Source organism: Heteronotia binoei, chromosome 21 (assembly GCF_032191835.1).
Source record: "Heteronotia binoei isolate CCM8104 ecotype False Entrance Well chromosome 21, APGP_CSIRO_Hbin_v1, whole genome shotgun sequence".
NCBI lineage: Eukaryota > Metazoa > Chordata > Lepidosauria > Squamata > Gekkonidae > Heteronotia > Heteronotia binoei.
The window spans coordinates 166,510,828-166,536,926 of NC_083243.1; the positions used below are offsets into that span (position 1 = coordinate 166,510,828).

Genomic DNA, 26,099 nt, shown 5'->3' on the forward strand with positions numbered 1-26,099 from the left:
ATCATACAGTGAACTTCTTTCTGTAATTATCTCTTTTTTCTTACAGTGCCAAATGAACTGGTTCCAACATGATTTAGGACACCTTTCTGTCTTTAGCAAATCAAAATGGAATCACATGCTACATGAAGTTATAATGTGCTTAATGAAAGTAGGTATCCTTTACTTTGACAGAATAAAGATGATGACTTCTTCTTTTATAGTACTTGGTCTTGAATTATGCTATGTTCTTAGACCTATGTTCTCTTTTCCTATAGGGATTATCAGCAAAGTGGTGGAATAATCTGCATTTCCAGCACCATGCCAAGCCAAACTGCTTTCGTAAGGACCCTGATCTCAACATGCACCCCTTTCTTTTTGTTTTGGGAAACAAGCTGGCTGCAGAGGTACATTTGCAGTATTTATATTGCAATACATTGCTGAAGGTATGCTAAGAAGGCAACAGAAAAAAGTCACACGGATAGGCGATAAGGAAAAAGCAACAGCTCCGTGTAGAATGCACCTCTTGTCAGTTTCCTATCATCAAAAAATCCACTCAAAATATTGGTTTTATATTCCAGATTTTTACTTTTTTGAATAAGTCCGGATTTGCACAATGTAGGCAAAAGATACTTCAATACACTTTTTAGTATCAGCTTACAGGCATAACCGGTCTAAATTCTCCTGTTTCGCATCTGCTTTATCCAAGCCACATTTTAACCAATAATTTGCTTATATTTCTCCCTCAGAGGTTTTCCGACATCTCCATGGAATGAGGGGAATAACCCATGGAGATGTCCTCCGAACCTCGGAGGAGAAGGACCCCTCACGGTAAGTCCAATGGTTGTTCTCCCTCAGAGGTTCGGAGGACATCTCCATGGGTTATTCCCCTCGTTCCATGGAGATGTCATCCGAACCTCTAAGAAGGAACCCCTCACAGTAAGTCCAATGGTCGTTCTCACACTTCTATGTCACTTTCATTAAGTTTTCTCCAACCTTATTATTAACCTTATTAAAAAAAATAGAAATGGGCCCAAAGGGATTTGGTTATCAGTTTCACTTGCAGAGTGTTTTAGGATTGCCAGATCCGTTGGATCAGCTTGTGAGGGATGGGAGTGAACTTACCAGGAGCAGGAAGGGAAGTCAGAAATAAATGTGATGTGCCTATGTCATCTGGAAGTGGCATGGGCATGTTGGGGGTGATGCTCTGGTTTATGGGCAAAACCTCTATGGTAGAATTAGCTTCTACCAAAGAGTTTTGCCCCAAAACCAGAGCTTCACCCCCTCCAATGTCACCAATGTGCCTATGTCACTTCTGGGTGACATTGGCACGTTGTGTTTATTTCCACCTTCTTCCCTGTTTGGGGCGATAATTCGCAACCACATGCCAGCAGCAGAGGTTTGTGCCTGAATCTGGATTACCCCCACCCCCCACCAGGGCATCCCTAGTTATCATGTCTGTCTAAACCCCCATTAACATCCAGCATTCAGAGATGGGTTCCATATTTTGTCTAAAGCAAAATTTTGATGTGAATTTGCAACCTCCTGATGGAGCAAATAGTGCCTACCTATTCCTACTGCCAAAAATGGTGAAGGGGGAAGGCAGGAACCACTCCCTTTCCTGTGCTGCAGTTGCAGTCAGAATCAGGTGCATCTACACTTTTTTTGCAGGAGTTGCCAGAGGGGTTTACGGTTGCACTATGGTTGCAAGTCCCCATGGTGAACTCATGTAAAAAATAATGTCTAGTTATGCAACTCCCTTACACTGTGTAGTCTGCCTTGACTCTCCGTGAGAGACTATAAATAAGATACAAAAATATATCCCAGTTTCCAGGTGAATTTGTCCCCTGCTGATCTTTAAGGCAAAAACAATTGACCATGCTCTAAGGACCCTGGTGGGCAGCAAGGCAGATTACAAATGTAATAAATAAACAAAATACATTTCTGGAGACAAGCCTTCCTAATTGGCTGATCACTCACCCACTCTTCCTCTGACCAGAGGATACAGCAGCAGAAATCTGTGCTTTCAGAAGGTAATGACCCAGAAATTATTATGATTTGATTTGCATCCCCCAATACTCCTATATGTATCTTGAGGAAATCCCACGTTGGTGATGTGTATATTCTGAGAATATCTATGGTAGCATAACTGGTGTCACACAGAGGCTAAGAAAAGACTGGTGAAGAATATAGTAGAAAAGACTGGTGGAGAATATAGCCTGGCTGAACTGCTGGTATCTCTTTCTTCAAAGCTTGGGATGCAGAAAAAGAAGTTCATGCCTTACAACCATCAACACAAGTACTTTTTCAGTAAGTATCAAAAATACCACAGAGTTCCCATTCATTCATCACTTAGAGCAGGGGTGGCCAACGGTAGCTCTCCAGATGTTTTTTGTCTACAACTCCCATCAGCCCCAGCCAGCATTTCCAATGGCTGGGGCTGATGGGAGTTGTAGGCAAAAAACATCTGGAGAGCTACCGTTGGCCACCCCTGATTTAGAGCAATCTGAAGCAGATCTACACAGAATCCCACTCAAGTCTACTCAGTGGGGCTTGCTCCCAGGAAAGTGTACTGAGGATTGCACTGTTAGTTCTTAATTCTGAGAATACCTCCTATGGGGCATAGGAGAGTGCAGACTATAGCATACCAAGCAGCATTAATTCAAGGCCAAAGGAAGCATGACAAATACAAATTATTGGAGTACATTATGAAACTGAGATGTAACAATGAAATGTGGCTAAAATATAAAGGGGGGACCCACAAGGACCTGCAGGAGGCATCTCATTCCCACCCACCCCCATGCTTGATTTCCTCTTTCCCTCCTGGCAACCTCCATATCCAGACCAGCTCACATAATTCTGTTCTCCTTTTTATCTTCACAACAACCCTGTGAGGTAGGTTGGACTGAAAGTATGTGAGCGGCCCAATATCACCCAAAGAGTTTCCAGCAAGATGAGAACTGGAACCTGGGTCTCCTAGGCCCTACTCTGAAGCTCTAGCTGCCATACAACACTGTCTTTCATGGGGTGGCTTCTGTTAAACAGTGGCAAGCAGCTAGGACTAGGACTGGACTGGAAGACAGGGTGAACTTTACTAAACATCTTAGGCAAATCTAATTCTACAGTCACTTTATTTATAATCCGTTTTATGCGAAAAGGTCCCAAAAACTTGTACACCAAGTTTTAGACGGCTGTGGAAGGGGAAGATTCTTAGTGGACAAAAGTACCGTGTCCCCCACTTTAAAGTCCCAAGTGGGGGAGTGGGTTTTATCATAATGTTTTCTGTAAGATTCTTTGGCAGCATCCAGATGTTATTTTCCTGGATGTTATTCCAGGCTTGTCCCAAATGAGACTACCATTGTTTGAAGGAGGAGGGTGCTTCCGGTGATTCCCCTCCCAGTAATAGGGGGAATGGCTTTCCCTCGTACCCATTGACCACCAAGAATGGAGTAGTTTTTGTGGAATTGTGCACACTGTTGTTGTATCCATACTCCGTGAACGGGAGCAACTCTACCCAGTTCGATTGCTGATCATTCACAAAACACCGTAAATATTGTTTTAGCACCGTGTCTGTCCGTTCTGTCTCCCCGTCTGTCTGGGGGTGGTAAGCTGAGCTAAGCCCCTGCTCGATGTGAGCTAGTTTGTAAAACTCCCGCCAGAAGTTGACAACGAACTGGGATCCTCTGTCGCTAATCAACTTATCAAGAAATGAATGTAGTTTCATCACATGTTGGAAAAATAAATGGACTAGTTTCTTGGCTGTCAGTATTTTAGAGCAGGAAATGAAGTGTGCTTGCTTTGAGAAGGTATCCACTACTACGAGAATTATGGTTTTGCCCTGAGAGGGGGGTAGTTCCACAATGAAGTCTAATGACACTATCGACCACGGTCGTGTAGCCGACTCTAATGGTTGTAGAAGCCCTGGGGGTTTCCCTCCCCTGCTGTTTTGCCATGATGCAGACTGGGCAGGAGGCCACATACTCGGAAATGTCCCTTTTCATGAACGGCCACCAGAACTGTCGATTTACCAAATGCAGCGTTCTTACATAACCAAAATGCCCGGCCGTCTTGTTGTCATGGCTACCTTGTAGCATTTCTTTTCGCAAACACTCTGGTACATACAGTTTATTTTCTTTGTACCGAAATCCCCCCTCTCCTTTCTTAACCCCCTCTGGTTTGGTATCTCCCTCCTTTTCCATCTCTGCTTTCAGTCTAGCTCCCCACTGATCTTCGGTTGCTTGGTGGAGCTTTTGGGAGCAAGTGGTTACTGCACCTCCCAAGTGTGAGGGTGAGATCGAATCTATTACTTCCTCTTTTTGGCTGTTGTGTTGAAGGAGTCGGGATAGAGTGTCTGCTAAAAAGTTCCGTGAGCCTGGGATGTGTTTTAATTTGAAATCAAATTTTGCGAAGAACCCCATCCACCTGATCTGCTTCTCCATTAGTTTTCGGCGGCCCGTTAGCTCTTCTAGGTTTCTGTGGTCTGTCCAGATCTCGAATGGGACCTGGGCACCGTCTAACCAGGACCGCCAAGTCTCTAGGGCGAATTTGACGGCAAATGCCTCCGTGTCCCCATACAGACCAATTTTGTTGCTCTTGGGTGAATTTTTTGGAAATATAAGCACAGGGTCTGAGTGTCCCCCCCCCCCGGTCAGGCTGCATTAAAATTTCCCCCCATGGCAACATCACTTGCGTCACATTGAACCACAAACGGTTTCAGTTCGTTTGGGTGGATTAATACAGGCTCACTAGTGAATAGTCTTTTTAAGCTATTGAAAGCCTCCTGGCATTTGACTGTCCATGCTAACTTCGCTCCGGGTTGTTTCACTACCGGCCCCTTGCCTTTCGTTTTAAGTAGGTCTGTCAGTTGCAACATAATATGGGTGAACCCCTGGATAAAATTACAGTAAAAATTCAAAAATCTGATGAAGGATTGTAACACATTTTGGGGGGTTCTTAGTCTAGGACGGCTTGTACTTTGGCTGGGTCCATTGCTAAACCCTTTCCCGACACTCTATAGCCCAGGTAGTCGAGTTTCGTTTTGTGAAACTCGCATTTTGACAATTTGGCAAACAGTTTGTGTTCATACAAGGTTTTTAACACCTTCCTCACCAACTTTATGTGCAATTGGAGGTCATCCGAGTATATGATGTGTCATCAAGGTACACCACCACCCCTTGGTACAGGTACTTTCTGAGTACCTCATTTATAAAGTTCATGAACACCCCTGGAGCTCCTTGTAATCCAAACAGCATTACTAGGTATTCGAATTGTCCCATGGGTGTGTTGAATGCCGTTTTCCACTCGTCCCCTTCTCTTTGGTGGACTCTAAAGTACGCATTCCTCAAGTACAATTTCGTAAACATTTTCTCATGGGACACTGTGCTTAGTAGATCTTTTATGAGGGGGATCGGGTAGGCGTTCGATGCTGAGATAGCATTTATCCCTCAGAAGTCTTAGCCCCCCTCCTTCTTTTTCCGGAATAGCACGGGAGCAGCATGGGGGGCGGTAGCCAGGCGGATAAATCCGTGCACTAGATTCTTATCTAGAAACTTTCATAATTCAGTTTTTTCTGCCCACCCCATTGAGTAAATTTTTGCCTTGGGTAAGGTCTGACTGGGTATCAGCTATCACACAATCACTCTCTCTGTGAGGGGGGAGCTCATTGGCTTCTTCCTCGCTGAACACCCCTTTTAGGTCTCTGTATTCCCGGGGGATTGACTTTACCTCCTCTATGGTGAGGCACAGTTTTTCGTTCAAGGGGGGTAGTTCCAGGCCCCTGCCCTTCCTCCACTTGCGATTTTTACAAACAGGATCTTGGATATCTGACGTTGGGTTTGTGTTTTGCTAGCCACCCTACCCCTAAAACTATGTCAAAGGAGGAGGAGGGAGCTATCATAAAGATCTCTGTGTCCCAGTGGTCATCTATCCCGACTGGCACTCCTTGCGTTTGTTCTGTGCACAGCTCCCCTTTCATTATAGCTCCATCCATCTGTTCGAACTGGATGGGGTGGTGCAATGGGCTCATAGGGAATCCCAAAGCCTCTACCAATTTTGGAGTAATTATGTCCCTGGTACAACCTGAGTCTAGCAACACCCTTGCATGTATAAATTGCTTGAGACTGGGGTTCACTAATGTCAAGGGGATGAAAAATAAAGTTCCGGTTACTCTCACCCTTAGTGGAGCCGTTAGCTCCATGACCTGCTGCTCGGCGCCGCTCAGTGCAGGTTGTTCCCGTTTCCCGTCGACTCGTCTTCCCAGGATTCTTCTTCCAATTTGGTTACTAGGATAATCTCCTCCTCCCGAGGGGCTAGAATGGCAGTGCTGCCTTTCGTTGGTTCCCTTGGGTGTCCCTCTGGCTTCTTGATTTTGGGAGCGCTGGACTTCGGAGTAAAGGGGGGCTTTGAGGTCTCTCCAGGCAGTTTGCTGCCAGGTGATTCACATCTCCACATCGAAAGCACCGGCAGGATTTCGGCGTTCCCCCTCCACTAGTTGTTACTTTCTTCCCCTCTGACTTCACCCCAGACTGAGACTCACATCCCCCCTTTTCCCCTTGCTGTTGTTGGCGTTGGATAGTCACTCTCTTCATGTTAGTTTCTATTTCTCCTGCTAATTGGACCCATCCTACTAGCATGGTAGGTTGGGCCTGCTGGAGGGCTTGATCCAGTACACTTGCATTCAGACCTCTCTGGAACTGCTCTATTTTCATCTGTTCGTTCCACCCGCGTATCTTTGCAGCATTGGTCTGGAATTCCACAGCATATTCTCTCTTGACCTGGGGCCATGTAGCATGTTGCGGAGGGTAGTCAGGGCCTGAGTCTCTTGGAGCGGGTCTTTATACTGAATTAGTATTGCATGTAGGAACACCGCTACTGTGTCCAGTTCAGGGCTGTGAGTTTTGTATAGACTCATGTACCACTGTTTGGCAGCCCCTTTCAGCTTGGAGCCCAGGTAATTCACCTGGCTGAACTCATCGGGGAAGGTGTACCCCCAATAATACATGAAGCTATTCGCTTGTATATTAAAATACTCCACCTCTTCGGGTTCCCCGTCAAAGGTAGCGGTCAGCTCTTGGCCCCATCCATGGTTGGGCGGCGGCAGCAGCTATGGGAGTTGTTGTCTCCCCGTGGGTGCTGGAGGATTCAACGCTTGGTCGATTTGCCTCCTTACCTCTTGGGTCATGAAGTCGTTGTTTGCTCGCATTTCTTCACAGAGATTACAAGCCATCTCCACCATTTCAAACTTCATGCGTTAGAGGAAGTCCCCCGGATCAGGATTCTGATCCTTGTCCTCCTCATCAGGAACCGGGTCTGTGCCTCGGTCTTCCCGGCCATCGCCTTTGTTCGTTTCCGATGTTCCCTGGTCTCCTTCCCCTAGTCTAGGGCGTAGGGGTGAAAGTTCCAAGATAGCTTCTCTACACTCGGGCCTCTCATTCATCAGGGTGGCTGATCAGTGTGGGCCCCAATCTTTTGGGGTGATGAATAGGTGCTATATGTACAGCAGGGAGCCTCTCCCGGCTTGCCACTGTGCGTCGAGTACATGCCACGGGGGTTGCCTCAGACCTGCTCCAGTTCTCGGGTCTTCTCCAACCGGTGTATCCGGCCTGTTAGGGGCTTCTCCGTTATCTGGGACCTTCTCCGCCATAGCGTTAAAAAGTCTCTAAATGCGGTTAAGTCCCCAAGTGGGAGTATTTCCAAACTGTCAAGCCTCGAAATTCCCAATAATGAAGTCCTTCGTTTGGTTTGAAATAGACTGGTTTATTTAGGAACTCAAAGGTACCTAAGGAACATGGTCCTTGGAAATACTGAGATACCAGAGGTTACATGGTTACTATATAAGGTATCATAAAACGTTACAAAAGGCACTTCATTCAAATCTAAGGTTCAAAGGGTACAGCAGTGACTATCAATTTTACTACAAAAGCATTCTCACACTACAGTGCAAACTGATAAGGAACCTGTGAATGTTAAGGAGTGCATCTTTTAGACACAGCATGCCTTCCCCGGTAACATAAACATTCTTTTGCCAGATGGTAAGGCGTACATGGTTGCTGGGTTGTAAATAATGGAGAAGGACCAGAGTATTAACTTGACAATTATTCAGCCATCTTATAACAAAATAACTGGGCTTGACAATAATACATTCAAGTAATACTTATATATTTGGTAAATCCTCAAATTATTATATTAATATACATTACAAAATCAGAACAAATAACACAGGTAAATGAAACTTCAAAAAATTAATGGTCTGGAAAGTTGAGCTTTCACTATTACAAACAGGTTAATGTATGCACCTTGTAAAATCACAAACAGGCCAGAACAGAATAGCCTGTTTGTGATTGTACAAGATGCAGACCTCAACCTGTTTGCAGTAGAGAAGGCGCCACTGTTCTAGACCATTAATCTTCAAAGGAGAATATTCCCAGCCCTTGAAAAATATCTTTATTCAAGCATTAATTCAAGTTAAATTCACTGTTAATTCAAATTATAGACTTTGTACACCTGTGGACTCCTAGAGAAAGACTTTTATTTGTCTCCAGTTGGGAGTTTGAATTTTTTGAAGTTTCACTTACCTCTTTTATTTGTTCTGACTTTGTAATGTATATTAATATCATAATTTGAGGATTTATCAAATATATATTACTTGAATGTATTATTTCCCAGTTTTGTGGTGGTTTAGCTTAGTCTAATTACTGGGGGAAGAGCCCCATGGCACACAGTGGTAAAGCTGCAGTACTGCAGTCGGAGCCCTCTGCTCATGACCTGAGTTCAATCCAGCGGAAGCTGGTTCAGGTAGCCAGCTCCAGGTTGACTCAGCCTTCCATCCTTCTGAGGTTGGTAAAATGAGTACAGCTTGCTGGGGGGAAAGTGTAGATGACTGGGGAAGGCAATGGCAAACCACCCCATAAAAAAGTCTGCCGTGAAAATGTTGTGAAAGCAACGTCACCCCAGAGTCAAAAACGACTGGTGCTTGCACAGGGAACTACCTTTATCTTTACCTTTAATTACTGGGGGGACCCCTTGTTTGTTTTTCCAGTAGGGCCCTAGGGTTGCCAATTTCCAGGTTGCACCTGAAGATCTCCCAGAATTACAAATGATCTCCAGATGACAGAGATATGTACCTCTAGAGAAAATTGTTGCTTTGAAAGGTGGACTCTATGGTATTATGTGCAGCTGAAGTCCCTCCCCAGACTCCACTCAAATCTCCAGGAACTTCCCAACTTGGAGCTGGCAAAGCTAGCCAAAAGGCCAAAACAGCCTTGGAAAGGGTATTGCCTTTTACTCCTGACTTTTACACACAGAAACCAATCCTAGAATGCTATGATTGCCTAGCAATGGCCACAGAGGGAATCTGTTTCTTAAAGCTGCAGGTGCTCCTTTTATCAGTTGGGCTTTATAAAAAAATTTGCAGTGATAGTTTAAAAAATATTTTATATTTTTCTGAAAACCTGGTGTTTCTCAGGTTTGTAGATAAATTTGTCTTCCCTGTTCACAGCTCCAGTCACTGGATTTAAGTATCTTCAGGTTTGGTTGGCTTGGCTATTAGAATATACAACTAGGGTTGGAAACTAGGGTTGTCAGGTCCAACTCAGGAAATATCTGAGGATTTTGGGGGTGGAGCCAGGGGACTTTCCCATCCCCAAATAAATATAAATACAGCAGTACAGTCTTCATTTCCTCATTCTCTTTTTTTCCTACCCTGGAAGCTGTATTTCCACTAAATGAAAGTGAAATTTGTAATACCCTCACAAGTCCCCTTGTCCGGCTTTGGAAACATTTCCAAGCATGGCATCTTTAAGGAACATATACTCTCACTCACATAGCAGCCAAAATAAACAAGAGTGTCCAAGTCCGCACTTTTGTGATCTCACTGGGGTAATTTATGCACGGGAGTTGCATAAAATCTACTGTATTTCAACCAGCTTCTTCAGCCAGGAATAGGAAAGGAGAGCAGCCTAGGGCGTGGGGTTTTCCTCCATTCCATAATCAGGTTCTAGCTACTAAATCTTTCCTGTCCATTTTACTATAGAAAAGACTTCTGAAGTGAATACAAAACAGAAGGACTCTGTTCTCTGCCTTCCTCACAACTTTGCACACTCGTGGCTCTGCCTACTTGCCGCACCCCCTGCTTTTGTGCTGCTGAGATTTAAAGGCACACACGCTTTCCAAAGCATAAACTGTTCTAAGCCTGCTGAGGTTTAAAGGCACATGGTGGCTGTTAGGATGGGGCTTTCCCCTGCTGACCAGCTGGCTGGCAGCAGGGAGGAATCTGCAAAACTGGTGGATCCCCTGCTGCTACCAGGGGACTGGCAAGCCAAGTGAGAACCTCCAAGGACTTGCAGGAGTTGTTTCATTTTCCCCTCTTCTATTATTTCCTCTTTCTCTTTCCTAAAATCCTCTGAATCCCAGAGCACAGAGGCAACATCAAGGCCTTTATGCCCTGTTGTTGGCCCTCCAGAGAAACTAGTTGACCAATATGTGAGAAAGGATTCTGGACTAGATGGACTATTGGGCTGCTCCAGCAGGGCTCTTTTTAGGTTCGTATGAGATATAGAAGTGGGGACCTGCAAGAATCTTGAGGAGAGAGTGGATCTCTTCCCCTCCATTTTCTTCCTTCCCTCTTTCCCCTTCTCTAACAGTCTCCCCCCTTTTCTGCCCCTTCTTTTATCCATCAACCTACCCCTGTCTCTCTTGCCCCTGCACCCCTTCTCTGTCAACCTCAACCCCCGTTTCAATGGATCTTGGTACCATGTATGGATCTTGGGGCTACGTACCTTTATTTATTTATTTAGCAGATTTTTATCCCACCCTACCCCACAAGTGAGCTTAGGACAGATTACAACCAAAATGTAATACAATAATTAAAATCAGTAATTTAATAATAAAACAATTAAAACCATCAATTTCAGTCCACCTCTCCTGACATATCCCCAGAAGTGCTTTACATTCAGGAGATAAGAACTTCCTGGTGGTCCTCAGCCCAAGAGATATCCACCTGTCCTCAACTAAGGCCAGGACTGTTTCTGTCCTTGCTTTGACCTGGTGGAATTCTCTGGCAAATAACATCCATGTTCTGTGGGACTTGCTGACATTCCACAGGGCATCTAAGGAAGAGATGTCCCACCATCGCTTGGTTGACAGTGATGGTCTTCCATCAGCTGCTTCATCTGCTTCCATCTAGTCTGGCACTCCTTTTCTTCTTCCTTTCCTCATCTCCTTCCTCTATGAGGCAATGACATACCAGGAATTACTGCCATCAGATTAACTTACAATGCAAAAGAACAGTGGCAGCACAATATATGAAATACAAAAATACAAAATATTGTGCACAAACAAACACTCTTAACCAGTGTTTTTAATTCTGAAAACTTTTGTAAGATTTGTAATTTTATCACTGTTGTATGCCACCCTGAGCCTTATTTTTCAGGGGAGGACAGCCTAAGAGTTGAACCATAAATAAATACATAAATGTTTAAGGTCAGGAGTTAATTTTCATGGCTTTTGGAGCCCTCCAAAACTGCACTATTTGACACCACAGCTGGCTTCAGAGTTCTAGCTACCTTGTCTCCTCCTAATCAAGATAAATTGCAGCAAACCTCAATGCAGTTAATACATAGCAAAACAACTGGGTGAACTAAGTGTTCCCTTGAAGGAACAGCATTTAGTACAGGAGACAGTCTTCCAGAAACAGGGTTATATGCATCTCCACACAGTAGTTCAAAGTATAAGCAGGAGATCCAAACTTCTTCAGCCAAAAAAGCAAATCACCTAACAAAGGTAAACAAGTTTTTTTAAAAAACAAAACAAAAACAAAAACCTACACACAAAAAACACATTAATTTGAAGATAAAGAGGTCAAATTGGAAGTATAAGGTCCTTGAATATATTTACTGGGCTGAACACTGCATTCAAAAGAGCATGGGGATACAGGTCATATGGAGGGAATGCCTTACACGCTAAAAGGAATCCTGCTCACCCCCACGGTTTGCATGGTTGTTGTTCAGTTGCACAGCCAAATCCAACTCTTTGCGACCCCATGGACAAAGTCACGCCAGGCCCTCCTGTCTTCTACCATCCTCCAAAGTCTGCTCTAATTAATGTTAGCTACATCAGTAACGCTGCCCAGCCATCTCATCTTTTGCCGTCCCCTTCTTCTTTTGCCTTCTGTCTTTCCCAGCATCACCACTACATAGTCCCTATTCAAGTGGGGCCCTCACATAACTCATAGGGATGGGAAATCACATCTCTCCCTCCCCCCATCACCATCAGCATGACTCACCTTGGAGCCCACAGCAGCAGTGTCTAGGAGCTGCTCCAAGCCTGGCATGGCTCCTGGCATCAACCTCCACTGCAGCTGAGCCCAGAGAGGCTACTGAACTCTGCTGCTGCCAGTTCTCCAACAGCTGCCCTCTCCAGCTGTCCAACTTTTCTGCAAAGCCCCAAAGTTTGCAGAAAAATCTGTTTAGGGTAAGTGTGACCCTAATCTGTGGATTTAGATATCTGCAGCAGTGTCCCCCCCCCACACACACACAATAAGAAGGATTGGCGTGAGAAGAGACAAGCAGCAGTGTGAAAAGGGGTTAAAAGATGAGTCGCATTAAATACCTAATTGTTAATTCAAAGCATCATCAAAGGAGGGAAAGCAGACAGATATATTATCTCAATGGCTGTTGAATGGCTGATAAAAAAGAGGATTGAAGGGTAAAGAGAAAGGTGAGCATGATAAGGGCTGCCAAGGTCCCGCAGGGGGTAGGGGATTCCCTGCCCCTGAGGGCCCCCACATGCCTGCAAGGAGCAGGCTACTGGGGGATCCTCTCACCCAAAGAGCCCCATCGGCGCGTGCCATCCCTGGTGCAATGAGATCACCCAGAAGCGATTTTGTTTAAAACCAAATATCCCCTTTATTTATGCATAAACAAAGTCATTGAGACATAATGAACACAAATGCATGGAGATCCTTACCTCCATATTGTCCCACTTCCACTTTCCTGGGTTGCATTGTGCCAAATGGGAATTTCTCCCTCCTCCCCCCAGTGTATTACCATAAAAGTGTCTGTTCTTCCTTTGAGCATGAAATGAGGTTTTGCTAACAGGGATCACAGAAAAGGTTGTATTTTTTGGATGGATAGCCCCTTTGATTCATAACACCATCTTCCATTGAACTCACCCCCATCCCCTACCCCCCCAAAAACCCAGACTCTTCTCTGGTTTGGCTCCACACAACTTGTTATAAGGATTTAAGAATAGCTATAGGCACACATGCTGGGATAGAGTTGTTAACCTCAAGGTGGTGCCTGGAGATCTCCCAGACTAGAGAGATCACCTCCCCTGGATAAAATTGCTACTTCACAGAAGGCTGAATTCAGCAAGAGCTCACAGGAGCACAGCTCCTGAACCTTTCTGACAGTTCCACCTCCTCCTCTCCACCCTACCTACCTTGTCCACTGAATAGTAGGTGCAGCTGCATAACAATCCCTGGATTAGGAGAGCAGGCAGCCAGCCAGCCACCAGGAGCTTTGCCACATCCCCAGCAGCCCTCATTAACCCCTGGAGAAGCCCACGCCACCCTTTCTCCACTTCTTATGTGATTTTGGGCGGTGGATGGCTTGCTGACTTTTTGACTGGGGGGGGGGGGGCAGCCAAGGAGAGCCCCAGGTGAGTGAGGCCTGCTTGGACTGGCTGGATCTCTAGTCAGCCCAAGCAGACCTCACTCACCTGGGGCTCTCCTTTCTTGTGTTGGATTGCTTTTGGTTGGTGGAGGGGTGCATATGCTAATGAGCTCCACCACCTATTTTTTTTACAAAACAACCCCTGCTTCAGAGGATGGACTCTATGGCATTATACCAGATTAATGTCCCTTCCCCACCTTCCCTAAACTCCTTCTCCCAAATCTCAGGGAATTTCCCAACATGGAGTTGTCAATCCTAGCGAATATGTGCACACATACACTTTTCCTTTGCAGCTACAGCTTGCCTGGCATTCAGGGGAAGGGTGGCTTTCTTGATTCATGTAGATGGGAAGCAAAGCTGGGGAGGCTCCCCTCTACAGAGACGGAGATTGACTCCCCCACCCCTTGCTGAGCGCAATTAAAAGAGAAGGCAGAATTGTTGCCAGCACCGATTCATTACCACCATTTTACAGAGATTTTAAAATGCTGTGATGCCTCAATCTTAGGTTTGTTTGTTTTTTGATGTTGTTTCAAGGGCAAAAGTAGGCTTGAAACTCAACATCAAAAAAACTAAAATCATGGCATCAGGCCCCATCACTCCTTGGCAAATAGAAGGGGAAGACATGGAAATAGTGACAGACTTCATAAGAACATAAGAGAAGCCATGTTGGATCAGACCAATGCATAGTCAAAGTGCATCAGCATAGTCAAAGTGCTGGTATTCCCAGTAGTAATGTATGGCTGTGAGAGCTGAACCATAAGGAAGGCCGAGCGTAGAAGAATAGATGCTTTTGCGTTGTGGTGCTAGAGAAGAATCTTGAGAGTCCCTTGGACTGCAAGAACAACAAATCAGTCAGTCCTAAGGGAAATCCACCCTGTCTGTTCCCTGGAAGGTCAGATGCTGAAGCTGAAATACTTTGGCGACCAAATGAGAAGGGAGCACTCACTGGAGAAGACCTGATGCTGGGAAAGACAGAAGGCAAAAGAAGAAGGGGATGGCAAAAGATGAGATGGCTGGACAGCGTTACTGATGTAACAAACACGAATTTGAGCAGACTTTTGAGGATGGTGGAGGAGGGCCTGGCGTGACTTGATCCATGGGGTCGCAAAGAGTCAGACTCAACTGTAGGACTGAACAGCAACCGTGCCCCAATCAGCTGTGGGGTTGTGGTGCAGAACTCTTTTCCCACCACCACTCCAAGCGTTTTCAAGGGCCAAAACAGCTGCATGAGCACCAGCACACACTGTAAAATGGTCACAAGTCCATTTGTGAAAGGCAGAATACAGAGGCTGCTGTTGCCACCCACTCCCTGATTCCATACACCTTTGAACATTTCCAACCCAAACCAAAACAGAGCCCAAAAAAAAGTTTCTATCTTAATGTGTTACAGTGCTGCAGACCAGAGGAATCCATGACTGACATAAACTAGAAAACTAAGGAGGAAAAAGGACTGCATTACATGCTTCAGGGCACAGCAGGGAAAAAGATTTTGTGCAAGAAGCAAAGCGCAAAGGGAAAGCCTGGGCAGGATAAGGGAAAGAGACTCCCTCTCTTATTGGCAAAGCCTTTGAAGGAGACAGGAGGAGGGAAGCAGAATCTCTCCCTCATTGGCTAAGCCTGAGAGGGAGGTGGGAGGAGACAATAAAATGTCCCCTCTCATTGGCAGAATGCTTGAGACAGATTTTACCATCCCTAGTACTAATTGGAGGGGCATGACAAGTGATTGGTGAGGCCATGCCCCTTTGTGCAGGGCTACAGGTCTGATAGGAGAGAAAATATTATGTTTCACATATGTTTGGTAAATATTCAGCATGACTTGTATTTTTCCCAGTTTCAGGTCCAGGTTTGCTGCTGCCTTTCTTTCAGTTCTCTGTATTCTACTTCACAATCAAGAAAAAAGAGTGGCTGGTAAGCATGTAGGGTTGCCAGGTCATCTCAATGACATGGTGGGAGGTAGGGTTGCCAAGTCCAATTCAAGAAATATCTGGGGACTTTGGGAGTGGAGCCAGGAGACTTTGGGGGTGGGGCCAGGAGACATTAGGGGTGGAGCCAAGATCAAGGCTGTGACAAGCATAATTGAACTCCAAAGGGAGTTCTGGCCATCACATTTAAAGGGACAGCACACCTTTTCAATTCCTTCCTTCCATAGGAAATAATGAAGGATAGGGGCACCTTCTTTTGGGGCTCATAGAATTGGACCCCCTGGTCCAATATTTTTGAAACTTGGGGGGTATTTTGGGGAGAGGAACTAGATGCTGTACTGAAAGTTTGGTGACTGTATCTCAAAAAACAGGCCCCCCCCCCAAGAGCCACATATACTCGCAGATCAATTCTCCATGATTTTCTATGGGAATAAATCTCCACAGGGAATAATAGAGTTCCCAGCAGGCATTTCCCTCCCCTCCCCCCGCTTTCTGACGACCCTGAAGCGGGGGGAGGGCCTCCAAACCGGGGGGTCCCCTGCCCCCACCTGGGGATTGGCAACCCTAATGGGAGGATTTGGGGAGGGGGGAGTGTTCTGAGGGGTGCATGACATGATGGCATCACATCAGCAACACTGCATGCAATGCTCTGGTTTTGGGGCAAAACGCTTATGTTTTTTTTCTCCTTTGAAGCCACAGTTTGCTCAAAAACCAGAGTGTCACTGGAAGTGACATCATTGCATCAGGGATGCTACACAGTGATGCCCCTGTTTGGAGTTGGGGTTTTCTCCCAAAAGTGGGGGGAACCCCTGCCAGCACCTGGAGGATAGAAAAATAAAGGTACATAACCCACCGTGAAAACCAGCTTCTGTTATTGAATTATACAAAGTCAACAAAGATAAACATACTCATATAAATTCCACCATCATAAATTACAAAACAACCATGACTTTTAGTCCTTAATGAAAAAGGAAGCATTAGCACCAAGAGTCCTTCTTTTCATCCTGTGGAAAAACTTCCCATCTCATTCCATGAAATCCTGGTGTAGTATTCCAGATGTTTAATGTTTGTCAAAAAATGCAGCCAATAATCCAAGTTTCCAAGGACAAGGTCGTACTGAACCCTTGTTTCGCGTGAGCTTCTTCAAGGTGCAATAATCCTGAATAACATAAATAATACACAATAATATACAATAAAACCATGTGCACATAAGCCATAAAAACATTTTAAACCCTGAATAAAATCAGCAAACCTCTTAGCAATTTCTCTTAAGTATTAGGCCAAACAGCCAGCATGTTTAAACGAACACCTACAAGGTGCTACAATGAATCATGCTAAATGGCTTATATGCAGCAGGTCCAACCAATCAAAATGTTCCTTAAAGTTACAGAGTACCCAGCTACAGTAATGCTAAAAACTTATTATGAACAGATGTCCAAAGCACATGCCAACAGTATATTTTATAAAAAACATGCTAAATCCCAATCATTATTTAGACCATGAGGAAACATCGTCCCCAATTTAAAGATCATACGCATTTCCTGCTGATGTAACCATCTACTGCAATCCATCCTACCTTGCAAACGCGTTGGAAGCTTAAGAAGTACACAAAAACGTAAAGAGTCTGGATCATGATTAAACCGCTTGAAGTGCTCCAACAAAGGCGCATCTACTACACAATTCTTCAGTCTCGATTTATGTTCCAACGCACGTGTACGAATAGCACGTGTAGTGGATCCCAAATACAGTTTTTTACACAGACACAGAATCACATAAATACATCTCTGTGTAGCACAGATGGTGACATCTTTTAGATATATCTTGCATCCAGTCTCTGGATGCACAAACACAGACACTTGCAGCAAGAGACGACAAGCTCCACAGGCCCCGCATTTAAAGTGCCCCCACGTTCTAACCATCTCCCTCTCAGGTTGTACAATGTCAGCTCTAATCAGACAATCCCCTAAATTCTTGGTTCTACTAAAGCCCATTTTTGGTATTTCCTGACATCCTGGTAAATCTCTCACCAGAAACCAATATTTTTTATTGATATTATAAATGGACTGACTCAAAGGGGAAAACTGCATAGCACAGGTTATATTGTTACTACCCACATTTCTCTCCCGTGTTCTCCGGGAGCCATCTAAAAGTCTAGACCTATGTGTCTGATTAATCCTTGAAACTGCCTTGGTTAAAATCCTACTGGGATAACCCCTAGATTTGAATTTTTCAAAAATCCTGTCTCTCTCCTGTTCAAAATCCTGTGCCCTAGTCGAGTTACGTTTGGCTCTAACCAATTGACTATAGGGTAAATTCACTCTTAAATGTATAGGATGACAGGAACTGAAATGTAAAGGGACATTCTTATCCGTAGGTTTCCTATAAATTTTAACCGCCAAGGTTCCCTCCTCCGTCTTAAAGACACATGTATCTAAAAACGCAATTGTCTGTTTATCCGCAATATATGTAAATTTAATGGCCGGATGTATGTTATTCATCCACTGTATTAAAGGAGCAACCACTGACTCCTGTGTGACCACTGCCATAATATCATCAATATATCTCTTAAACCAAATGATAGAACCCCAGAACGGATTAACCTCAGAATTACAAAAGAATTGTTCTTCCAACTCAGCCATAAACAAACAAGCTATACTGGGCAAAAAGGGACTACCCATAGATACCCCTTGCACTTGCAGAAAAAACTGATCCCCAAACCTGAAAAAAATTATTTTCAAAAATAATATCCACCAAATCCAACAGGAAATGAGTAGGGGGTTCTTTATTAGATCTTCTATTCAAAATTGTCTCTATCAAAGCTCTTGCCTCCTCATGGGGTATGTTGGTATATAATGAGGTGACATCCATAGATATCAAAACAGCATCTGGTGGAATACGCAAACCTTCCACCTGTGCGATAAAATCCGATGTATCCCTGATATAAGACCTGGAGGATGGCAACCCTATCTAAAAATCATGGTTCTCGTTATCTGGAAACAGGGCTGAGGGCGAGGAAGGTACTTTGTGAACCATCTTGTGTAGTGATCTGTTGAATAATTTGATCAAAATTATTTTTTTCCTCATCTTTGACAGGAATTAACCTTACTGACATCCTACTACATCCGGATTTCTCTCATGTATATACCCATTATGGGATTTAAGTGTTTTATAATGTACTACTTGCTGATCAGGTAACATTAAGACCTCTCTTTGTTAGGGTACTTTACAATAATTTACCACTGAGAATTTATAATTCTGTTACCAGTTATAAGATTCTTTGAATATATTTGACTTCCAGACATTAGAGCCTTCTATTTGTTTTAAGTTAAACTCTTCAGTTATGCATTGTGTCAACAGAATAGCCATGTGAAACCTATTATTATGTATCACGTAAGTTTGGGTTGTTTATGCAAGATACTATTTAAAGTGAGCCATGTCAAAGTTTTGTAATGCAGGTAAATTATGATACTGGAGGGAAATTATTTCACACATTTAATTTTGAAGCTGCCACTGGCAGAATAATCCATTGTAGTGCTGGGCAGGGCTGTTTTTTTAGCAGGAACGCACAGGAACACAGTTCTGGCTGGCTTGATGTCAGGGGGTGAGCCCTAATATGCAAATGAGTTCATGCTGGGCTTTTTCTACAAAAAAGTCATGTGTGAAACAATGATGATATCAGGGGTGTGGCCTAATATTCAAATGAGTTCCTGCTGGGCTTTTTCTACATAAAAAGCCCTGGTGCTAGGCCTAGCAAAAGTGATTATCTGCAACAGCTTCTGTTCTGAGCTGTGTTGCTTGCTATGCCAAATCCTTTAAAATTTCCTCAAAACTGAAATAAGTAGAAGAGGGATTGACAGCAATATAACTAACTACAATGCCTTGTTGGAAATTCAGGTTCTGGGCTGGAAAGATATGTTGAGTGTGGCCTGCATAGCTGGGGTTGGAGGAGGCTAGTGGGACAATTAGCCAGGGTGTGGAAGAAGCCAGGCTTTCCATCAGTACACCTGGACCCAGCTCTAGATGAAGGTCCTGCTTCAGCTTCCAACAGCCATCCTAAGGAGAGGGAGGTGACATTAAGGCACCCCTCCAGTGTGCACAGAAGAAGGAGCTTTACACTTACAGAGACTGACGGTATCTGATGGCTCAGTGTAAACTTGGAACCTATGTCCAAAGGAGCAAAGATTTTTATCCCATGTCTCCACATCTTGAAGGTGGAACAGCAATGGCTGAAAGGCCTTGAGAACTGGGAGAAAGATGCTAGAGTGTGTGTATATGTGTTGCTGATTCATTATAATAGGTTTTGCAAGCTCCATTGAAAGTAATATATAAAGGCGGGGAAATGTTAAATAATAGTGGAACCAGGAAAAAACCTTGTACTTTGAAGATTTTTGTTTAAATGTAGCATGCATAATTTTTATTGGATTAATTGAATCTGATGTTTCTAAAAGCCTATGTATTAAATATGCTTTCCTAGATATTAATTATGTTGTTAAGATTTGACTCTCAGAGGTACAATGCCCCCATTTAGTTCACTGATCCTAAAATAGTTTTCACCTAGATTTTTTAATTTAAATAAGTTCATTATTTTATACATTTAAACACATTTCAAAGCCTATTTTGAATATTTTCTTTAATTCCTCTTGCTTGCACCTGAAGGGCAGAGAGTATCTTAAGACTCTTGCTCATTATTCTACTGGAAGCCAGTTTATTTCTCATATTTAGCACATACCTGCTTTTTCCTATAATATGTAAGGTTGCTGTTTCTTTACACTGACATATGGCAGCTCTGACATGTTTCTGGGGTACATATATGAGTAAAAAGAAACATTGCCACCTTATGTGTTTTGATTTAGTAGCATGAACTTTAACATGTGCCTGTGGTAATGGGTGAAGTGGTCTTTAATTATGGGTGTATAAAGTTTTATCAATTTGACACACCAAACAAGGCAGTTATCAGAAATGTGAAGTTTGTAACATACTCTGTGTTTGACTCCATAGGCTTTTTGAGATCTGCTGTTTTACCTGGGTGTCACAAATGAATCACATCCCAATGCACATTGACTATGATCAAAATACAGACTGGGTGTCTGCACAAGTAAGGCTCTTTCCAGTTGTCCAAAACTTTAATATCTGAGATCTATCATAGCTACTGTTGCTGTTCTGAAGGGAATATTCCTCCCTTCCAACACATTCAGTTTTCAGAACATTGTGAGTCTCAGAGACTATGTGACCTGTGTTATACTTCAAGGAGGGCTTTTGTCTGCTCCAAAGCGTTTATTAAAATGTACCCTGCCTTACCTGGATTTCCAGATTAACTTTCACTGCTATGAATTAATTTTGTTGATGCCTTGTAGTACCTAGAGAGGCAAGATTAAGCTAACCTGCACACAGCAACTGATTGCAATTTATACATTTTACATTGATTACCTGAAGACTGAGGTGTCATTTTTCCACAGTAGAAAACAGATATGGCATGCATCACTCCTAATTCTGATTTGTTTTTCCACAGCTCCAAGCAACCTGCAATGTGGATCAATCCTTTTTCAATGACTGGTTTACCGGCCATCTGAACTTCCAGATTGAACACCAGTAAGGCCATCAAGGGCAACAAAATCTTTTGTGTAGCTCCATAATACATTATGTGATTCTGCAGAAACTACATCTTTTCTTCTCTCTACAGCCTTTTCCCCACAATGCCTCGACACAATTTTTGGAAAGTGGCTCCTCTGGTGAAATCCCTCTGTGCCAAGCATGGCATTGCCTACCAATGTAAATCACTGCTGACTGCCTTTGGAGACATTGTGCGGTAAGTATGATGGCATGTTATGAACTTCTGTATGTCAAAAAGCAGGCTGGTCCAACCCATCATTTAAAGTAATGTGAGAAAATTGTATTTCAGAGCTTTCAATTCATCATACAAAACCATTCACTGCTTCTCCCTTTCCCCCATCCCCATCGTCTTTTTCTAATCCTGTATGAAATCTGATAGGGACTATAGGGACCATAGTATGTATGGATCTGCATTTCTATGTCCTTGCTATGTCACATTATATAATGAATGCTTTGTTCTTTGGCATAGAAGTGGAATTTGGATTGCTGATTAATCATATGTTCAAAGACTGATGTAGGTTGCTGTATTCTGCCTCCCCAGAGGAATCTGCAGCAACCAGCTCTCACACTGTTTTGAACATCATGGCAATAGCCACACAGCCATTCCCTTCAAGGCATGGGGAGGGGAAGGAGGCACACTTAACAATGATTTCACCGGGCAGCACCAGCTGTCAGAATCTCAGAACTAGCAAAAGGCTTTCAGCTGGTTGACTGCAGAGACAGGAGTAGGGCATGTGTGCACTTAAAGGCACAGAAATATGGTGAAGGGGGAGAAGAGCTTGCCCTCTGGCAGAAGCCAGAATGTTCTGAATGATCATGTGCCAAATTACAAAGCTATTACTGCTTTTAATGTTAACGGCTCTCCACTCCCTGGTTCTTTTAAATGGCCTGAATTTCACCTATGGCAAAAAAAAAAAAAAAAAAATTCTAGTGAAGTTTCTTACAGTTCTACAGAATGCCAGAGTTTAATTACACACACAACTGGATATCCTGTTTAAATGTTGGTTATTCGAACTAGAATCTGTTGCTTTCAAGAAATGAACATTTGTAGTTCATGCACAACTTCAGCACTTGTAATAATCTCATTCAAACACTTTTCTACATCAGAAAGTATTTATTCACTTTTTTTTTTTAGTTTACATTATCAGTATTTTTTATTTTCTTCTTCCAGTCGTCCAGTTTGAATTAACTCACGTTATTTTGCCAAGAATATTGTCCAAACACCTAGCTAATATACCGGAGAATAATTTATTATTACAATAAAGAAGAGAATGCCGCCAGTCTTTTTCTGACTTTAAAGTGATTATAAACCTTGCTTCGTTCCATGAAAATCGTTCCTACCAGCAGCTTTAATTTTGCTGGAGGCATTTTTCAGCAGGAAAATAGCTGAAGGATGAAGGAGGAGAAATGTGTTGGGATATCTGGGTATTATAGCAGAATCTGCCCAGTCATAGAAGCGTGATACTGAATGCAGTACATAATTTCCCAAGGAGTATATTTTAAAAAGGTAAACATACATTTATTCAAGTAGATCCAGTTCACATTTAGGATGCAGTTGAAAGGAGAGAAATAAGCCTAATCTAAAGAGTACTTGCCCTATTACAAATGGCCAGTGTGTCCAGCATCATGTGTGTGGGATTATGAGGGCATTGTATCTACAGGAGAGACCTGCGAAGGCCATATAAGAGGACAAAGAGAGAGAGGAGGGGTCAGAGGGCAGCTTCTAGGTTAAGATAAAGAGAGGCATCCCCATCAAGGAGATAACACGTATACACACTTAGAGTGATGTAGCATCTTCCAGTGTCCTGGCATACTGAGTCATTCACTCCAACAAAATGTCCCTAGTAAGAACTGTAAACAACACATAACATGCAATTCTGTCCTTCATTTTTCTAATCATTAATTTCTTAAAAACCACTGAAGCCGCTATCAAAAAATTATTTTACTTTAAAAATTCTATTGTGTGTGTGCTTGCATGCCTGAAAGTCCTGGTGACTTCTGGTAACCCCTACTGGGGCTTGGATGTTTTTCAGAGAGGTGCCTTGGTATGCCTACTTCTGCCTCCTTTGGCAGTCTCCCTTGCTTAGTTTCTGAAAACTGACAAAACTGGGCTTGCCTGGGCTATCAAAATAATTATTTAGGAAAGAAGCTCTCTACAATTTATTAGCACCATCACACACATTCACCCATACACAACACATGTGTTGTGCTTCTATGCTGAGAAGGTAGCTTTGGACCTTTGTACATAAGATAGCATCTTTCTTTATATTTTACTGAGATAATTACTGAGAATGGTTAGGAAGAATGGTCAGGAATACTTGTTATGATCATGGATGGAGCCATCGTAGTCATTACAATTTAATAAAGTCCTTGGCAAGACAGGGAAGAACCAAGGGGAAGAAGAAACTTGTGAAATATGAAAAGCAGAGAACTAGTTTTAAATATCTGATTATATTGATCAAAGAAATGAGAAGCAGCAAGACAAGTGGCCTGGGAAGAAAATCACTTTTAACGTATTAGGAGCCCAAGTGCACTGCCCTCTGTTTTTGCTTAGTCAAATTCCTGTTCCCTGTCTTGCAGCTCTCTGAAGGATTCTGGGCAAACCTGGCATGATGCATATATGCATGGATAAGAAGGAGAAATTCTTGAAGAATTGTTCCATCATTAGCCATGAAAATACATCACAATGGGGCAGTTGACATGCTAAAGACGAATTGGGGTCTGGTGGGTGAGTTGGACAGATATTAATGAAACTGGGACATTCTGAAAAAAAATTTTTTTTCCTTTTGTGCTAGTTCTATTGTTGCATTCATAAGATAGGGTCAGCCTAAATGCAAGAGAGGCATGAGAAGGGAGGCACTTCTGCAATGTTTCATTTATGAGGGCATCTCACTTTGTTTGCATAAGACTGAAATCTGACAATCTTTTTCCTCATGGGGGGAAGCTTTGGAAGTGGGGAGGGGAACCGTTTAAAGCAGAAGAACAGGGATGGTGGAGAGTTAACAATAACATGAAAGCTATCTCGGGGAACATCCTTTAGCTGTTTTGTTCAGCTACAAGAACAAGCTGCCACTTCACATTTCCTTGATTGTGAGCTTAAGGGGGGGGGGTAGTTCTATGTAGATTTTTAGCATTTCCTTCCCTCCATTCATAGGTTGGTGGCCCTCCTTTCCATTATGCACTTCAAAGAACATGTGAGCTGAGCCTCCAGATGCGAAGGGGGGAAATTGAAGGGGGGGGATGAGTTTTTCCCTAAGTACATTTTTCCAGTGGAAATTCTTGAGTACTTTGAAGACATCTCACCTTCTGTGAATGGATCTTACATCCTTCTTACACACAGTGAACTCAATAGGATTACAATGGTTTAACTGCTTAAATTGGAATTTCTGTATTTCACATTCCATAAAGATGCCAATCAGTGTAGTTTAATATACTATCTAAATTATAAATGCCCTTACCCAGATGGTCCAGATGATCTCAGAAGCTACGTAGGGTTGGCCCTGGTTAATACTTGGAAGAGAGACCACCAAGAAAGTCCAGGTAAAGCAGACCAGGGACTTCAGATCTTCCTTATGTTGGATGGAGTTATACTCTACTTTGGATGGTGTTATACTCTCCTTGAAAAGCCAGATTTGCAGCTTGGCCGTGCTGCTTGACGCAGTGGTTGTTTGAGAAAACCAGGTGGCTGTTGAAATGCATTTGGCCAGCCCCAGCTGGTACATTCAACTGCATCCTTTCCTAGGTCAATCAGATCTAGCTGTAGTGCTCCATGCATTAGTTACATCTAGACAGGACTATTGCAATGTCCTGTACTTGGGGCTACCCTTGAAGAATGTTTGGAAGCTACAGCTAGTCCAGAATGCTGTGGCTAGACCATATCAAGACCAGTCCCCAATACTACAACAGTTTCACTGGCTACCAATCCACTTCCAAGCCCAGTTCAAGGTGTTGGCTTTGTCCTTTGAAGCTCTATGTGACTTGGGATCAGGGTATCTGAAGGATCATCTTGCATACATTCTTGCCCAGGAATTAGGATCATGGGGAGATGTCCTCCTGATGTACATCAATTAAAGATGCTTGTTTGGTAGGTACACAAAAAGGCCTTTTCCATGGCAGCCCCACAATTATGGAACAATCTCCCCAGGGAGGTGTACCTGGCCTCCTCATTGTCAGTCTTCAGGAATTTTATGTTGTTAAAACAGCAAGATAGGTGTAGACTTAATAGGAAAGCAAATTTCCACCACCACCACCACCACCCCGAAAATTCTATGGCTTTGATATTTTTGGAAATTTTACTTCTCTAGTCTCCTCATTAATGCCCAGACATACAGAGGGTCTGTGCATCCTTTCTTTTGAGGGGGAAAAGCTATGTGAGTAGGAGCAATGAGAAGGCCTTGGCTCACACATTGATTGAAGTGCATAGTGAAAAGGAGGGGGACCCTCTCATTCCCTCCACCATGGGGGCCACTACCACTCCTAATGTACAATTTGGTTGACTCTCATTCAGCGATGTTTTCTGGCAACATGATTGAAAAGTATTAAGTATTTTTTTGTTTCAACAAATGCTTGAAAGTATTGATCTTTACGACAGCCCTTTTAGGTTGTACACCACCTCATGTGTAATATTAGTATTTATTTGTATGTTTTTAAAATATGTTTCATAAACTTCATTGGTTCCGTGTGTGGGAGTGCTGTCTGGTTTTGTGGTGCGGACTCAAGCATAGGCACTGGTGTGATGCAGGAGTTTAATGTTCTGTATTTCAGATGTAAAGGGGGATAGGGTCTGAGTTTTTCATACATAAGCAATAGGTATTAAAACTGAGTGAGGAAAGGAGCTGCCATTTCATTATCAATGCCTGGAATTCTGCCTTTCCAATATCTAAGTAGTTACGTTTATTGTAAACAGCCATTGGCCATTACA

The 26,099-nt window shown here is 43.3% G+C and overlaps 1 protein-coding gene across 1 annotated transcript in view; it reads left to right on the plus strand.

Annotated features, from left to right (window-relative positions):
• The window catches only part of LOC132590219 (acyl-CoA (8-3)-desaturase-like), a 60,336-nt gene extending 36,255 nt beyond the window's left edge, over positions 1-24,081 (plus strand). The window contains exons 4-12 of the mRNA XM_060263184.1: positions 47-148; positions 255-383; positions 2,229-2,286; positions 15,478-15,554; positions 18,662-18,759; positions 20,567-20,663; positions 21,078-21,157; positions 21,249-21,374; positions 23,759-24,081. Of these exons, the coding sequence (XP_060119167.1) occupies positions 47-148; positions 255-383; positions 2,229-2,286; positions 15,478-15,554; positions 18,662-18,759; positions 20,567-20,663; positions 21,078-21,157; positions 21,249-21,374; positions 23,759-23,810 (819 nt within the window). The 3' untranslated portion in view covers positions 23,811-24,081. The remainder of the gene's footprint in view (positions 1-46; positions 149-254; positions 384-2,228; positions 2,287-15,477; positions 15,555-18,661; positions 18,760-20,566; positions 20,664-21,077; positions 21,158-21,248; positions 21,375-23,758) is intronic.
• Positions 24,082-26,099: the final 2,018 nt, after the last annotated feature.